Here is a 12,087-nt window from a genome sequence, read left to right on the forward strand (position 1 = left end):
CCAAAAGAGTTCACCAGACAGTATGTCAACCCAGAATGGGGAAAATTCTTGCAACAGAAAATACTAAATATTTGTTGTCAGTTGTCTTCAAGGTCAATGCCAAGTGACATCTCCTTGTTGCTGACTGGATTCATTTTTCAATCCATTTTACACAAAATGAACAAAGTGACTCTAGTCCTGCACATAGTGAGCGGTTCAAAATGCACGAATCACATTTTTGTCCAGATATACAGTGCCTTGTATTCAGATCCCAACCCTTCGTTCAACATTAAAAATCGTAATACAAACATTATATAGAATAAAATGTAATCAAATATAACACACTATATAAACATAATTAACATCAATAGGCATTAAATAATCCTATGTAACCTTCAGGCTCACCCAGCTCATGTTCATCTAGGGGAATCAGCCTTTGGCCCCGCCAAACTGGGTAATCACATTTGTGTGTATGCTGTGTAATGTGCCCCAGTTTCAAACCCACAATGCAAAATACCAGACAGTACACCATATGCAATTAAATGATAGAACTTTATGAACCTTAATCTGAATATACTGTTAGTAATGAAAATAAACAAACAGAAAAAAAGGGCCCAAGTCAAAGTCACATTGGAGCTCACTCAGTAGTCATCCTTCCACCATCGGTCTCCTCCAAACGTCGCTGACCTTCAGATCCTCACATCCCAGTCCGCTCCATCCGGTGGTCTACCAGCTCTCTCCACGTGCCTCTTCCCTCTTCATCTCTCCTTGACAAAAGATCACGATAAACAACATCCTTCCAGATACACAAGACAGCAACAATCTCCAATTGGTTAACAGGCATACGACAGTCCTGTTATCTCCAGCCATAACCCAAACATTGCTGCTACAGAGAAACCATTACCTTAGCAGTGAAACATTACAAAGAAGCCATTACACCTATAAGCAGACCAAATTTTTTAAAAAAAGTAGGCTTTCCATAGAATTAGCCAGGCTTATCTCAGTCAGCAGAATTTTCCAGATTTTTGTTGAATAAAAACAAAATGCCACTGACCATTTCTTAAATGCTTGACTCTAGGAAGTCTAGGCTGATCAGTATTTGTGGATCTAAGACTACCATAAGGATGCAAGGGAATAGATTTATTTTCAGTGTCTTTAATGTCATACTCTTCCTCAGGTTTGTACTTCTCAATTATCATTTCCCTGACTTGTCTTGAATGCTCTTTTGTCTTCATTTTGCTTTGATCTGTTGAAAATCTACCACACTGCTGAAACTCACAGAGAGAGGGGGTGTTTCTTCTTATGAATTCATTGAAAACAGGTGATCCTCCAACTTTCTATGTCACCTAGGTGAGTTGGTAAGGCAATATAGAGTACTGTGCCTGAGGAAAGTTAGCATAGTAATTCCAAAGGTGATGAATACTTTTTCACTGTACAATTTTGGTTTTTGACTTTTAGTAAATTGTTGACAGATTTTGGATTTTTTTGTTTTGATTTGACATGATGCACAATGTAATGTAAATTAGCTCAAAGATCGTATTTCAATATATTTTAAACTTAGAAATTTAGACAGTAAAATATGAAAATTGTTGTGGGGGGGCTGAATATTTTTTCAAGGCACTGTAAAATAGGTTTAGTGTGAACGACACCAGCTTCCCTCAATTTTAGCAGTAATAATCAATAAAACATTATTTCTCGCATGTTCCAAAGTTATGGGTTAGGGTTAGTAAGTTCTGGGCAAGCTATGTTGCTGTCGGAATCATGACGACAATGGCAGGCTGCCTCAGCTACACTGGTTAATAACGCAAAAGACACCTTTTTCTGTATATTTCGATACACATTTGACAAATAAAACTAAAACTTAATCTTTTTGGTTTAATACAATGGGGTAGCAGGGTAGCGTAGTGGTTAGCACTACGCTTTACAGTACCAGCTACCTGGGTTCAACTTCCACTGCTGCCTGTATGTTCTCCCTGTGTCTGTACGGGTTTCCTCTGGATACTTTGTTACCTCCCACAGTCCAAAAGGTCAATAGATTAATTGGTCATTGTAAACTGTCCTGTGATAAGGATAAAGTTAAATCAGGGGTTGCTGGGCAGCGTGTCTTGAAGGGTCTATTCCATTCTGTATCGCAATCAATAAATAAATAGTGATATTTTTCTTGACATTTGTACATTGTATAGAGATGCAAGTATCAATCTCTTTCTTTCATCTTCTGAAGTCACCACAGGGATTGGCAGCTTAGCACTTGATGCTTTCGATCCTAACGTTTTCACCTTATCCACTGGATTTAAAACGTGAGACATTTGGAGAAGCTGTCACACACCAATTCTTTGGGAAATGAAATGTAAGCAGCCTTATTAGTGAGGTCTGAAACCATTCACATTGTTGTTATGGTAACTAATTTGCAAGTGAAAGCTCCTTATTCTGCAAGCTGTAACTTATTTAGTCTTATTTCTGGAAACATAACCACAATTAAATTTTGTTTTTCGGTTGTCAAAATGTGGCAATTTTAATTAAAACTGTATTAACACAGACATAAAATTCCTAAGTTTGATAAGTGAATCACTTGTGTGCTCAACAAATAAACAAGTTCAAAGACTTTAAAGGGGAACATTTCAAAGTTTAAAAGTTCAAAGCTAAAAGAAAGATTTATTATCAGGGTATATACATGTCACCACATACAACCCTGAGATTCCTTTTCCTGTGGACATTCTCAACAAATATATAGAATGGTAACTGTAAACGGGATCAATGAAAGAGTAAGAGCATAGAAAACAACAAATTGTTGAAATTATATAAATAAATAGCAATAAATAACAAGAGTACCAAATACCAAGATAAAGAGTCCTTAAAGTGAGATCATCGGCTGTGGGAGCACCTCAATAAATGAGTGTAATTATGTCTTTTGTTGAAGAGCCTGATGGTTGAGAGGTAGCAACTGTCTTGAAGCTGGTGGTGCGAGGCCTGAGGCACCTGTATCTTCTACCTGATGGCAACAGTGAGAAAAGAGCATGACCTGGTAGTGAGGATCTTTCATGACAGATGTTGCCTTTCCATGACAGTGTTTCATGTAGATGTGCTCAATGGTTGGGAGGGCTTTATCTGTTATGTACTAGGCCAAATCCACTACCTTTTGTAGGATTTCTGTTTAAAGTCATTGGTGTTCCCATACCAGGCCGTAATGCAGCCAGTCAGCACACTTTTCACCACACATCTAGAGAAGTTTGGCAAGGATTTCGATGATATGCTGAATCTCCACAGACTCCTAAGGAAGTAGAGGCGCTGTCATGCTTTCTTCGCAATAACTTTTATATGATGGGTCCAAGACACCCTGAGATAGTGACACCCAGAAATTTAAAGTTACTGACCCTCTCCACCTTCGATCCTCTGATGATTAATGGCTCATGGACCTCTGGTTTCCCTCTCCTGAAGTCCACAATCAGGAAATGTTTTTGCCTATCTGAACTGACTCGGATCTGCAAGTGAGGAAATCCAGGATTAAAAAAAACATGCTTTCCTGTGTCCAATGAAGGAACCCATTACCTGTACCCCAGTATGAATGGGAATGAAAGGGTTAATGTATGAGGAGTGTTTGATGGCTCTGTGACTATACCTACTGGAATTTAGAAGAATGAAGAGAGGATCTCATTGAAACCCACTGAATATTGAAGGACCTAGATAGAGTGGATTTTTCCTGTAGTGGTGGAGTCTAGAACCAGAAGATACACCCTCAGAATACAAGGACATCCCATTAGAACAGGGAATGAAGAGGAATTTCTTTAACCAGATGGTGGTGAATCTGTGGAATTCACTACCACAGACAGCTGTGGAGGCCAAGCCATTGGGTATATTTAAAGCAGAGGTTGAGAGGATCTTGATTAGTCAAGATGTCAAGGGTTATGGAGAGAAGGCAGGAGAATGAGATTAAGAGGGATAATAAATCAGCCATGATGGAATGGCTGAATAGACTCTATGGACTGAGTGGGCATATTTTTCTCCTATATCTTATGATAATTCAGAGCTGGAAAGAGAAGAACATTATGGAAATGAAAAAGATCGGTGGCCGATTATTCCAAACTCAGTAAATGTCCACTGAATACAATACAGATTAGATACTGGAAATATGAACACCAATTTCTGTAAATATTGAGCATGTCAGACAGTATCAAGTAGGACAGGAACATGAATTGTGAGCTGAATGTGAGCAATTATTCAGAAGAGTTGATTCCACCCTTGACCAACCTCTCACAGTAGATGTGAGTGCCACAGGGTGATAGTCACTGAGACAGCTCACCCTATTCTTCTTGGGCACTCGTATGACTGGTACCCTTTTGAAGCAGGTGGGAACCTCTGACTGAAGCAAAGAGAGATTGAACACTCCCGTCAGTTGGTTGACACAGGTTTTCAGAGCCATCAGGTTTACCAATAGGGCTTGACACCTTGCAGGGGATCACTTGCTTGAAAGATATTGTGATGTCAGCCTCCAAGACAAAGATCATAGGCTACCAGATGCTGCAGGGATTCGCACAGGGATGGTTTTATTCTCCCCTTCAAAGTGTGCATAAAAGGCACTGAGCTCACCCGGGAGTGAAGCATCACAGCAATTCATGGTTAGTTTTCGCTTTATAGGTTGTACATGAATGGTTACAAGACCATAACATCATAAGACATAGGAGCAGAATTAAGCCATTTGGCCCGTCGAGTCTGTTCTGCCAATCAATCATGACTGATTCATTAACCCCTTTCTCTCCATAACCTTTAATGCCCTTGCTGATCAAGAAACTTCCAACCTCCGCTTTAAACATACCCAATCACTTGTCCTCCACAGCTGTCTGTGGCAATGAATTCCACCAGTTCACCACCTTCCGGCTAAAGAAATTCCTCCTCATTGCTGTTCTAAATAGACTTCCTTGTACTCTGAGTGCCCTCTGGACCTAGACTTCCCCGCTACTGGAAACATCCTCTCCACATCCACTCCATCTGGGTCTTTTTAATAGTATTAGCATAGTAGTGTGAAGACAGGCAGAATAAAACAGTTTCACTTCTTACTGCAGGGCTTCAAATGGGAAAGTGAAAAGGTCAGTTTGCACAGTAAAGGATGCATTGAAGGGTCAGGCTGTAAAAGGTTGACTGAGCCTGAAGATTGACTCATTTTTCTAACTATGGGTGGCAGGATAGCACAGCAGCTAGCATAATGGTTTGCAGCACCAGCTGTCAGTTCCGGATTCAATTCCTGCCACTGTCAGTAAGGAGGATATACGTCTCTCTGTGACTGTGTGGCTTTCCTCCCACATTCCAAAGATGTAACATGAAGGTTAGTGAGTTGTTGGTGCCAGGAGCATGGTGAAACCCAGCACAATCTTCACTGATTTGATTTGATACTATGATGTATATGTGACAAATAAAGCTAATCTTTATCTCTATAAAAATTTTACTCCTGAAGAAAAACTAATGACAGAAGATTCAGACAAGCTTCAGTCTCATTCAAAGCAAAGCACACAAAATGCTGGAGGAACTCAGCAGGCCAGGCAGCAACTACGGAAATCAATAAATAGTCAACGTTTCAGGCTAAGGTCCATTTTGAGGACTGAGAAGGAAGTGGGAAGATGCCAGAACAAAAAGGTAAACTGATAACATTTGGGCAAAGACCCTTCATCAGGAGGTTGCAGTCTCATTCAGCCCAGTTTGGAAACAAATGTGGTGGAAAGGCAGTTCAAACGGACACTCAGACAGGAATCCTGGCGACCGGTCTCAGCACAAAATGTCGTCTTTGATCCTCCCCACAGATGCTGCCTAACCTGTTGAGTTTGTGCAGCATTTTGTGTGTGTTAGTCAAACAGAAATAAACACAGTGATGCGAGCTGCAGCTTGCCTGGTATTTTAGATATACAGAACTGACAAGCTGTTCCGGCCCAACGAGCTGCATCGCCCAGCTACCCACCTGTTTAACCCTAGCTTAATCACAGGACAATTAACCTGCTAACCAGTATTTCTTCGGACTGTGGGAAGAAACTGGATAACCCTAAAGAAACCAATGCAATCACAGGGAGAATGTTGAAACTCCTTACAGAGGGCGGCGGAATTGGACTCTCAGCTCTGACGCCCCGAGCTGTAATAGCATCGTGCTACCCACTATGCTACCGTGGCGCTGAAACGAATTTTCCCTGAATAGGATTCAAACTCGGACCACAACTGTGAAAGCACCAAATTCTAAGCTCGAGACCATCAGGGAACCTGACTTCCAGAACCACAATTCCTGCAAAGAGAGCTCCGGCATGTCAGAGCCAGAGGGCCAGATGATCTCTGGATTATTTGGGAGGCTCAGGGTTGTATGTGGCGACATATATGTACTCCGATAATAAATTTTACTTTGAACTTTGAAGTCCTTCTGTAGCCACTCCATTTCCTCAAAACTACCTACCCCTCCACCTATCATCGTATCGTCCGAAAACTTTGCAATGAAGCCATCAATTCCATCATCCAAATCATTGACATATAATGTAAAAAGAATCTGTCTCAACACAGACCCCTGTGGAACACCACTAGTCACCGGCAGCCAACCAGAAAAGGTTCCTTTTATTCCCACTCTTTGCCTCCTGCCTATCAGCCACTACTTTATCCATGCTAGAAACTTTATTGTAATACCACGTTTGTTAAGCAGCCTCATGTCAGGCACCTTGTCAAAAGCCTTCTGAAAATCCAACCTACTTGTTATTTATTCAAAGAATTCCAAGATTTGTCAGGCAAATTCCCTTGAGGAAACCATACTGACCATGGCTTATTTTATCTGCAGATACTGGAAATCAGACTAATAGACACAAAGTGCTGGAGGAACTCCGCAGGATAGGCAATATATACAGGTTTCCCCCGCTATCAGAAAGTAGAGTGTTCCTATGAAACCTTTCATAAGCCGAAAAGGTGTGAAGCGAAGAAGCAATTACCATTAATTTATATGGGAAAAATTTTTGACCGTTCCCAGACCAAAGAAATAACCTACCAAATCATACCAAATAACACATAAAACCTAAAATAACACTAACATATAGCAAAAGCAAGAATAATATGATAAATACACAACCTATATAAAGTAGAAATACTTTTCTGCAATCATTGCAACACTGTCAATTGTAGCGAAAATCTCACGCAAGTGCCATCAGCGGAAGCACTCGCTGAAGTAAACGTTAAACTATGAAGCTGCTCTTCGCCTCAAAAACTGATCAACTCACCCATGACTACTTTTAAATTCCACTTTCGCTACAATGACTTTAACTTATATGGGAAAAATTTTACAGCATTCCCAGACCCGAAAAATAACCTACCAAATAACACAAAAAATCTAAAATAACACTAACATATAGTAAAAGCAGGAATGATATGATAAATACACAGCCTATATAAAGTAGAAATAATGTATGTACAGTGTAGTTTCACTTACCGGAATCGGGAAGACAGCGAGCACACTGATGATGGTGTGTTAGGCTGAGTCGTCGGAGGCTGGGGTGGTGGGAGGTACAGGAGACTGGCTTGTCATTTCGTCGTCGTCTGAATTCATCAGGGCATGCATATCCCTAGCGTCTACACCTTCTTCGATGGCTGCCCGCCTCGATGTCGAAGGTCCAGGTTCATCTTCTGCTGTGGCTGATGTGGAAGGCTTGAAAAACGACAGTATGCTTGACTGCTTAGCCTCGCACATTTTTCTATCATACAGTTCTTTGTAAGCGCTCAAAACATCCTGCAAACCTGCCCTAAACCTACATGCCCTTTCAAAATTAAAGTCATACTTTTCTGCAATCATTGCAGCCCTGTCAACCTTAGCAAAAATCTCACTCAAGTGCTTCACGTTCAGTTCTCGGATGACTTCACTTTCTGGCTGTTCGTTATTACATTCGGTTTTGATTGTTATCCTTTCCTCTTTCAACTGCATCAGCTCTTCATCTGTCAGTTCTTCTGGGAACTTTTCGGCAGCTTCAGTATCAGCCGAAGCACTCTCTCCAGTAACCTTTAAGCTATGAAGCTGCCCTCGCCTCAGAAACCGATCAAACCACCCATGACTACCTTTAAATTCCACTTTTGCAACACTTTCGTCACCATCGTCCAGTGCTTTCTGTTTCAGCTTATTAAAAAGACTGACTGATTTCTCCTTAAGTGTAAGATAACTTAATGGGACACCACACTTTCTACACCCATCAATCCACTCAAGCAACAGACTTTCCATTTTATCCATTACTGGATGCCGACTAAAAGAGACCACTTTGCTACTCGCAGAACCAACATCGGCAGCTTTCAAGATTCGTTCTCTCTGCGTGTAAATAGTACGAATGGTGGATGCAGGCAAGTTTAACGCACGTACAATGTCTTTATTTCGTTCACCACGATCGAGACGCTTAATTATGTCCAGTTTTACGCTGAGCGTAACACCCTTACGAGCTCTCTTAGGCTTTTCCAATACCTTAGGACACATCCTGCCAACAGATGCACAGAATAAATTGAGATAAAGGACAGATGCTCACAGACAAGTGTTTAAGCTATGGCGGCTTGACACTGAGTGTAGTTCCTGGAGAGGAGCTTGGCGTGCTGCCTTTTTTCGTAAAAGCGAAAATCCTCTTTGGTTAGCAAAAACAGGGTAGTAATGAAGGTCTTTCGTAAAAGCGAAGCGGTGTAAAGCGAACTTTCGTAAAGCGGGGGACACCTGTATGGAAAAGAGTAAAAGTCAACCCTCCTCCTCTTCATGGACGTTATTACAGTCAACGTCTACGGCCCAGATCCCTCATCAGGACCCCACCTCTTGGTCTGACCCACGCAACCACTCATTCTGTCCTGAGCCTTTGTAACCACGCCCCCATCCACCTATAGTCTGGCAATTGTAGCCCCACCCCTTCCACCAACAGTCTGGCACTTGTTTCCAGGCAATTGTAACCACTCCCCGATCCACCTATAGTCCGGCAATTGTAGCCCCGCCCCTGTAACCACGCCCCGTCCACCTATAGTCCGGCAATTGTAGCCCCGCCCCTGTAACCACGCCCCGTCCACCGATAGTACGGCAATTGTAGCCCCGCCCCTGTAGCCACGCCCCGTCCACCTATAGTCCGGCAATTGTAGCCCCGCCCCTGTAACCACGCCCCGTCCACCGGTAGTCCGGCAATTGTAGCCCCGCCCCGTAACCACGCCCCGTCCACCGATAGTCCGGCAACTGTAGCCCCGCCCCTGTAGCCACGCCCCGTCCACCTATAGTCCGGCAATTGTAGCCCCGCCCCTGTAACCACGCCCCGTCCACCGGTAGTCCGGCAATTGTAGCCCCGCCCCTGTAACCACGCCCCGTCCACCTATAGTCCAGGTGCTGCCCTGTCGTCCCTTCACGTTCACGCACAACACGCTGGAGGAACTCAACAGGTCGTGGAAACGAGCAGTCAACGATTCGGGCCGCGATCCTTCGTGGTTTCCACGGATGCTGCCCGACCTGCTGAGTTCCTCCAGAGTGTGCAGAGTATTTCGTCTCCCTTCACACCCGCACCCTATGTCGCGGCCATCCGTAACGCCACGCACGGCGTCCGCATTGTCCTTCCGCCCCTACGCGAGAGTCACTTCCGGGTCGGCGGCCGGAGCCAGCCCGCGCGCATGCGTGTTGTGCGGGGCCGGGTGTCGGACGGCCTCAGTGTCCGCGGTGGCTGCGTTCCTGGTTGCGGGGGACCGGCTCGCCGGGCAGGGGCATCCGAGCGCTGCCGCCGAGCAGAAGCCTGGGGTGATCATGGCGGTGAGCCAGCTCCGAGCGCTGAGAGTGTGCACCTGCTTCGCGTGGCTGCTCTCCTTCTTCAAGCGGCTCATCTGCAGGCAAGTCCGGCGCCTCACTGGGGTTGTGCCGTGGCCAGGGTGACAGCTGGGAGGTTTCTTGTGTCCTGGCCGCTGTTTAGTCTTTAGGGGGTACTTCTTGACCAGGTTATTTGCGTTATATCTTGCAGTATGTGAACTGACATCTGGATTTTCATTACTGAAAGGATCAGTACATTTAGATATGTCCTCAATTGGCAGTAAAACATTTCAGAGGAAAATAAAACATCCATTGTGAAAACGCCTTATGCAAGCAAGGTGAACAAAGTTGCATTTGTAATTTCCAATCTCAATCTTTATTTTTCAAATCTTTTTTGTTCCAGCATCCATTTTGTTTCCTTGCTTCTTTGATTAATATTTAGACTCCGTATTTCTTGCCGCTCTGGCGTTGACTGGTCGTGTCACTCTCGGGGAATCCAACTTTCAAGTATACTTTCAACTTTATCTGATGCTTTTCAGTGTAATTCAAATCGGGCTCCTCAGAATCCAGTGCAGAACCATGTTTATCACCACAGTTCCTGGATTTTTGTTAGTAGTTTAGGATCAAGTGTCAAACGTTTTCAGAGAACAAATGCAGCTGTGATTTCCTTTCTAGACTCACTTGATGTTCATTGATTGTATGATTCACTTTAGTGATTTGAGCCTCAGCTGAGACAACTGTTTGTATCCTTGAGCAAGGCACTTAACACATTGCTCTGTGATGTCACCGGTGCCAAGCTGCATGGGTCCTAGTGCCCTTCCGTTGGACAACATTGGTGGCGTGGAGAGGGGAAGGCCTGCAGCCGGTCTCCCATACAACCCTGCCTAGGCCTGCGCCTTGAAAACTCCAGGCGCCGATTCATGGTCTCTCGGGACCGACGGATGCCACCACCACTTCAGAGAGGAGATTGATGAGCTCAGCAATTCTAATGGATGTTGTTGGTTTATATAAATCTGATGCCAAAAAGATACAGGAGCAGAATTGGGTCATTTGGCCCATCAAGTCTGCTCCACCATTTTTCCTCTCAGCCCCAATCACCTGTCTTCTCCCCACATCCCTTCATGCCATGACTAATCAAGAATCTATCTCCTTCTGCCTTAAATATACTCAACAACTTGGCCGCCACAGCCACCTGTGGCAGTGAAATCCACCGATTCCCCACTCTTTGGCAAAAGAAATTCCTCCTCATCTCCATTCTAAACAGACGTTCTGCTATTCTGAGTCTGTGTCCTCTAGTCTTAGACTTTCCCACCATAGGAAACATCCTCTCTACATCCACTCTATCAGGGCCTTTCTGTGTTCGATAAGTTTCAGTGGGATCTCCCTTCATTCTTCTGATGTCGTTACAAGCACTAGATAATTCATTTAGCACACTTCTTTCTTATTTGGAGCTTTTCTGGTAATTAAGAGTTTGATGTCAATAACTGTTCACACATAAACCACTTCTTTTAAACAAAATTTGACACTGAGTTGTATGTTGCATTGTAATACTGACCAAGGGTTTGTGCAAAGACATTGTTTCAGAGGAGTATGTTAAAGATTCAAAGTGGAAAGTATTAGACTATATTAAAGCAAGTAACAGGAAAGCAAAGTTATGGACCGGAACAATTAAATTTCAAAACAGAGTTAGGTTAGATTGAGAGTAGAGATTCTGGAACTCTGCTCCTGTTTCTTATGAACTTTGTGGAATTGAATGAGATTGGAGATTGATGGCATCCATCTGTCTCGAAGGAGATTGAATCATCTTCATCACAGGCCTGGATGGAAGGCATGGAGATCCTGGGATGCCTACTTGTAAAGATCTGCCTTTCGGCTTCACTCATGCTGTCCAAAGGAAAGCTTATGAAACAATACATTTGGCACCACCTTGGCTGCAGGAACTGCTGGAAGGATGTTCAGTGACGTCCAGCTGCCACTCCGAATTTTCTGTCTGGGTTTACTCCCGTAGCCATCGTCTCTCCCAAGGCTGCCCAGAAGGCAGGGGAGGATCGAAAAGGATGAACATTTTAAATTAGTGGTGAGCTAATTGAGGCTCAGGACAGGACGAATGAGTGTCCCTGGCCTCAACTAGAGAAGAGGTGAGTGGCTATGAGACAGCACCTGAAAGTACATAGACAGAGGTTTCAAATGAGCTTGGGTTTATGGATGTGAGTCCACTAGAGGGTGTTTGAATTATAAGGTCAAGGTATGAATGAAACTTCTGGCAGGAATTAAGATGAGCTAGTGATGGGTCGATAGAAATTTACTGATGCAGAGGAGTCATCAGAAGCACATCATAATGCAGATTTGATACTGTTTGT

At 43.6% G+C, this 12,087-nt stretch overlaps 2 protein-coding genes across 7 annotated transcripts in view; one reads left to right on the top strand and one right to left on the bottom strand.

The window, feature by feature from the left end:
- Positions 1-512: 512 nt before the first annotated feature.
- On the bottom strand, positions 513-9,558 carry LOC132401752 (tigger transposable element-derived protein 1-like). Of its 6 annotated transcripts, none has more exons than XR_009514698.1 (3): positions 7,418-8,984; positions 3,351-3,458; positions 513-743 (listed from the first exon to the last, which is right to left on the bottom strand). XR_009514698.1 is itself a non-coding variant. In XM_059983922.1 (3 exons), the coding sequence occupies exon 2, from the start codon at positions 8,441-8,443 to the stop codon at positions 7,457-7,459; it is 987 nt and encodes a 328-aa protein (XP_059839905.1). In that variant the 5' UTR covers positions 8,444-8,671; positions 9,494-9,558; the 3' UTR covers positions 513-3,458; positions 7,418-7,456. The 6 variants fall into 6 exon arrangements, 4 of the variants coding, with proteins under 4 accessions (XP_059839905.1, XP_059839914.1, XP_059839938.1 ...); XR_009514697.1 differs by having other exon boundaries at positions 513-746; XM_059983922.1 differs by adding an exon at positions 9,494-9,558 and having other exon boundaries at positions 513-3,458; positions 7,418-8,671.
- A 31-nt stretch (positions 9,559-9,589) lies between these two features.
- Positions 9,590-12,087, top strand: part of ebag9 (estrogen receptor binding site associated antigen 9) — a 38,639-nt gene continuing 36,141 nt past the window's right edge. The window contains exon 1 of the mRNA XM_059983966.1: positions 9,590-9,810. Within this exon, the coding sequence (XP_059839949.1) occupies positions 9,728-9,810 (83 nt within the window). The 5' untranslated portion in view covers positions 9,590-9,727. The remainder of the gene's footprint in view (positions 9,811-12,087) is intronic.

This window comes from Hypanus sabinus, chromosome 1, assembly GCF_030144855.1.
Source record: "Hypanus sabinus isolate sHypSab1 chromosome 1, sHypSab1.hap1, whole genome shotgun sequence".
Taxonomy (NCBI): Eukaryota; Metazoa; Chordata; class Chondrichthyes; order Myliobatiformes; family Dasyatidae; genus Hypanus; species Hypanus sabinus.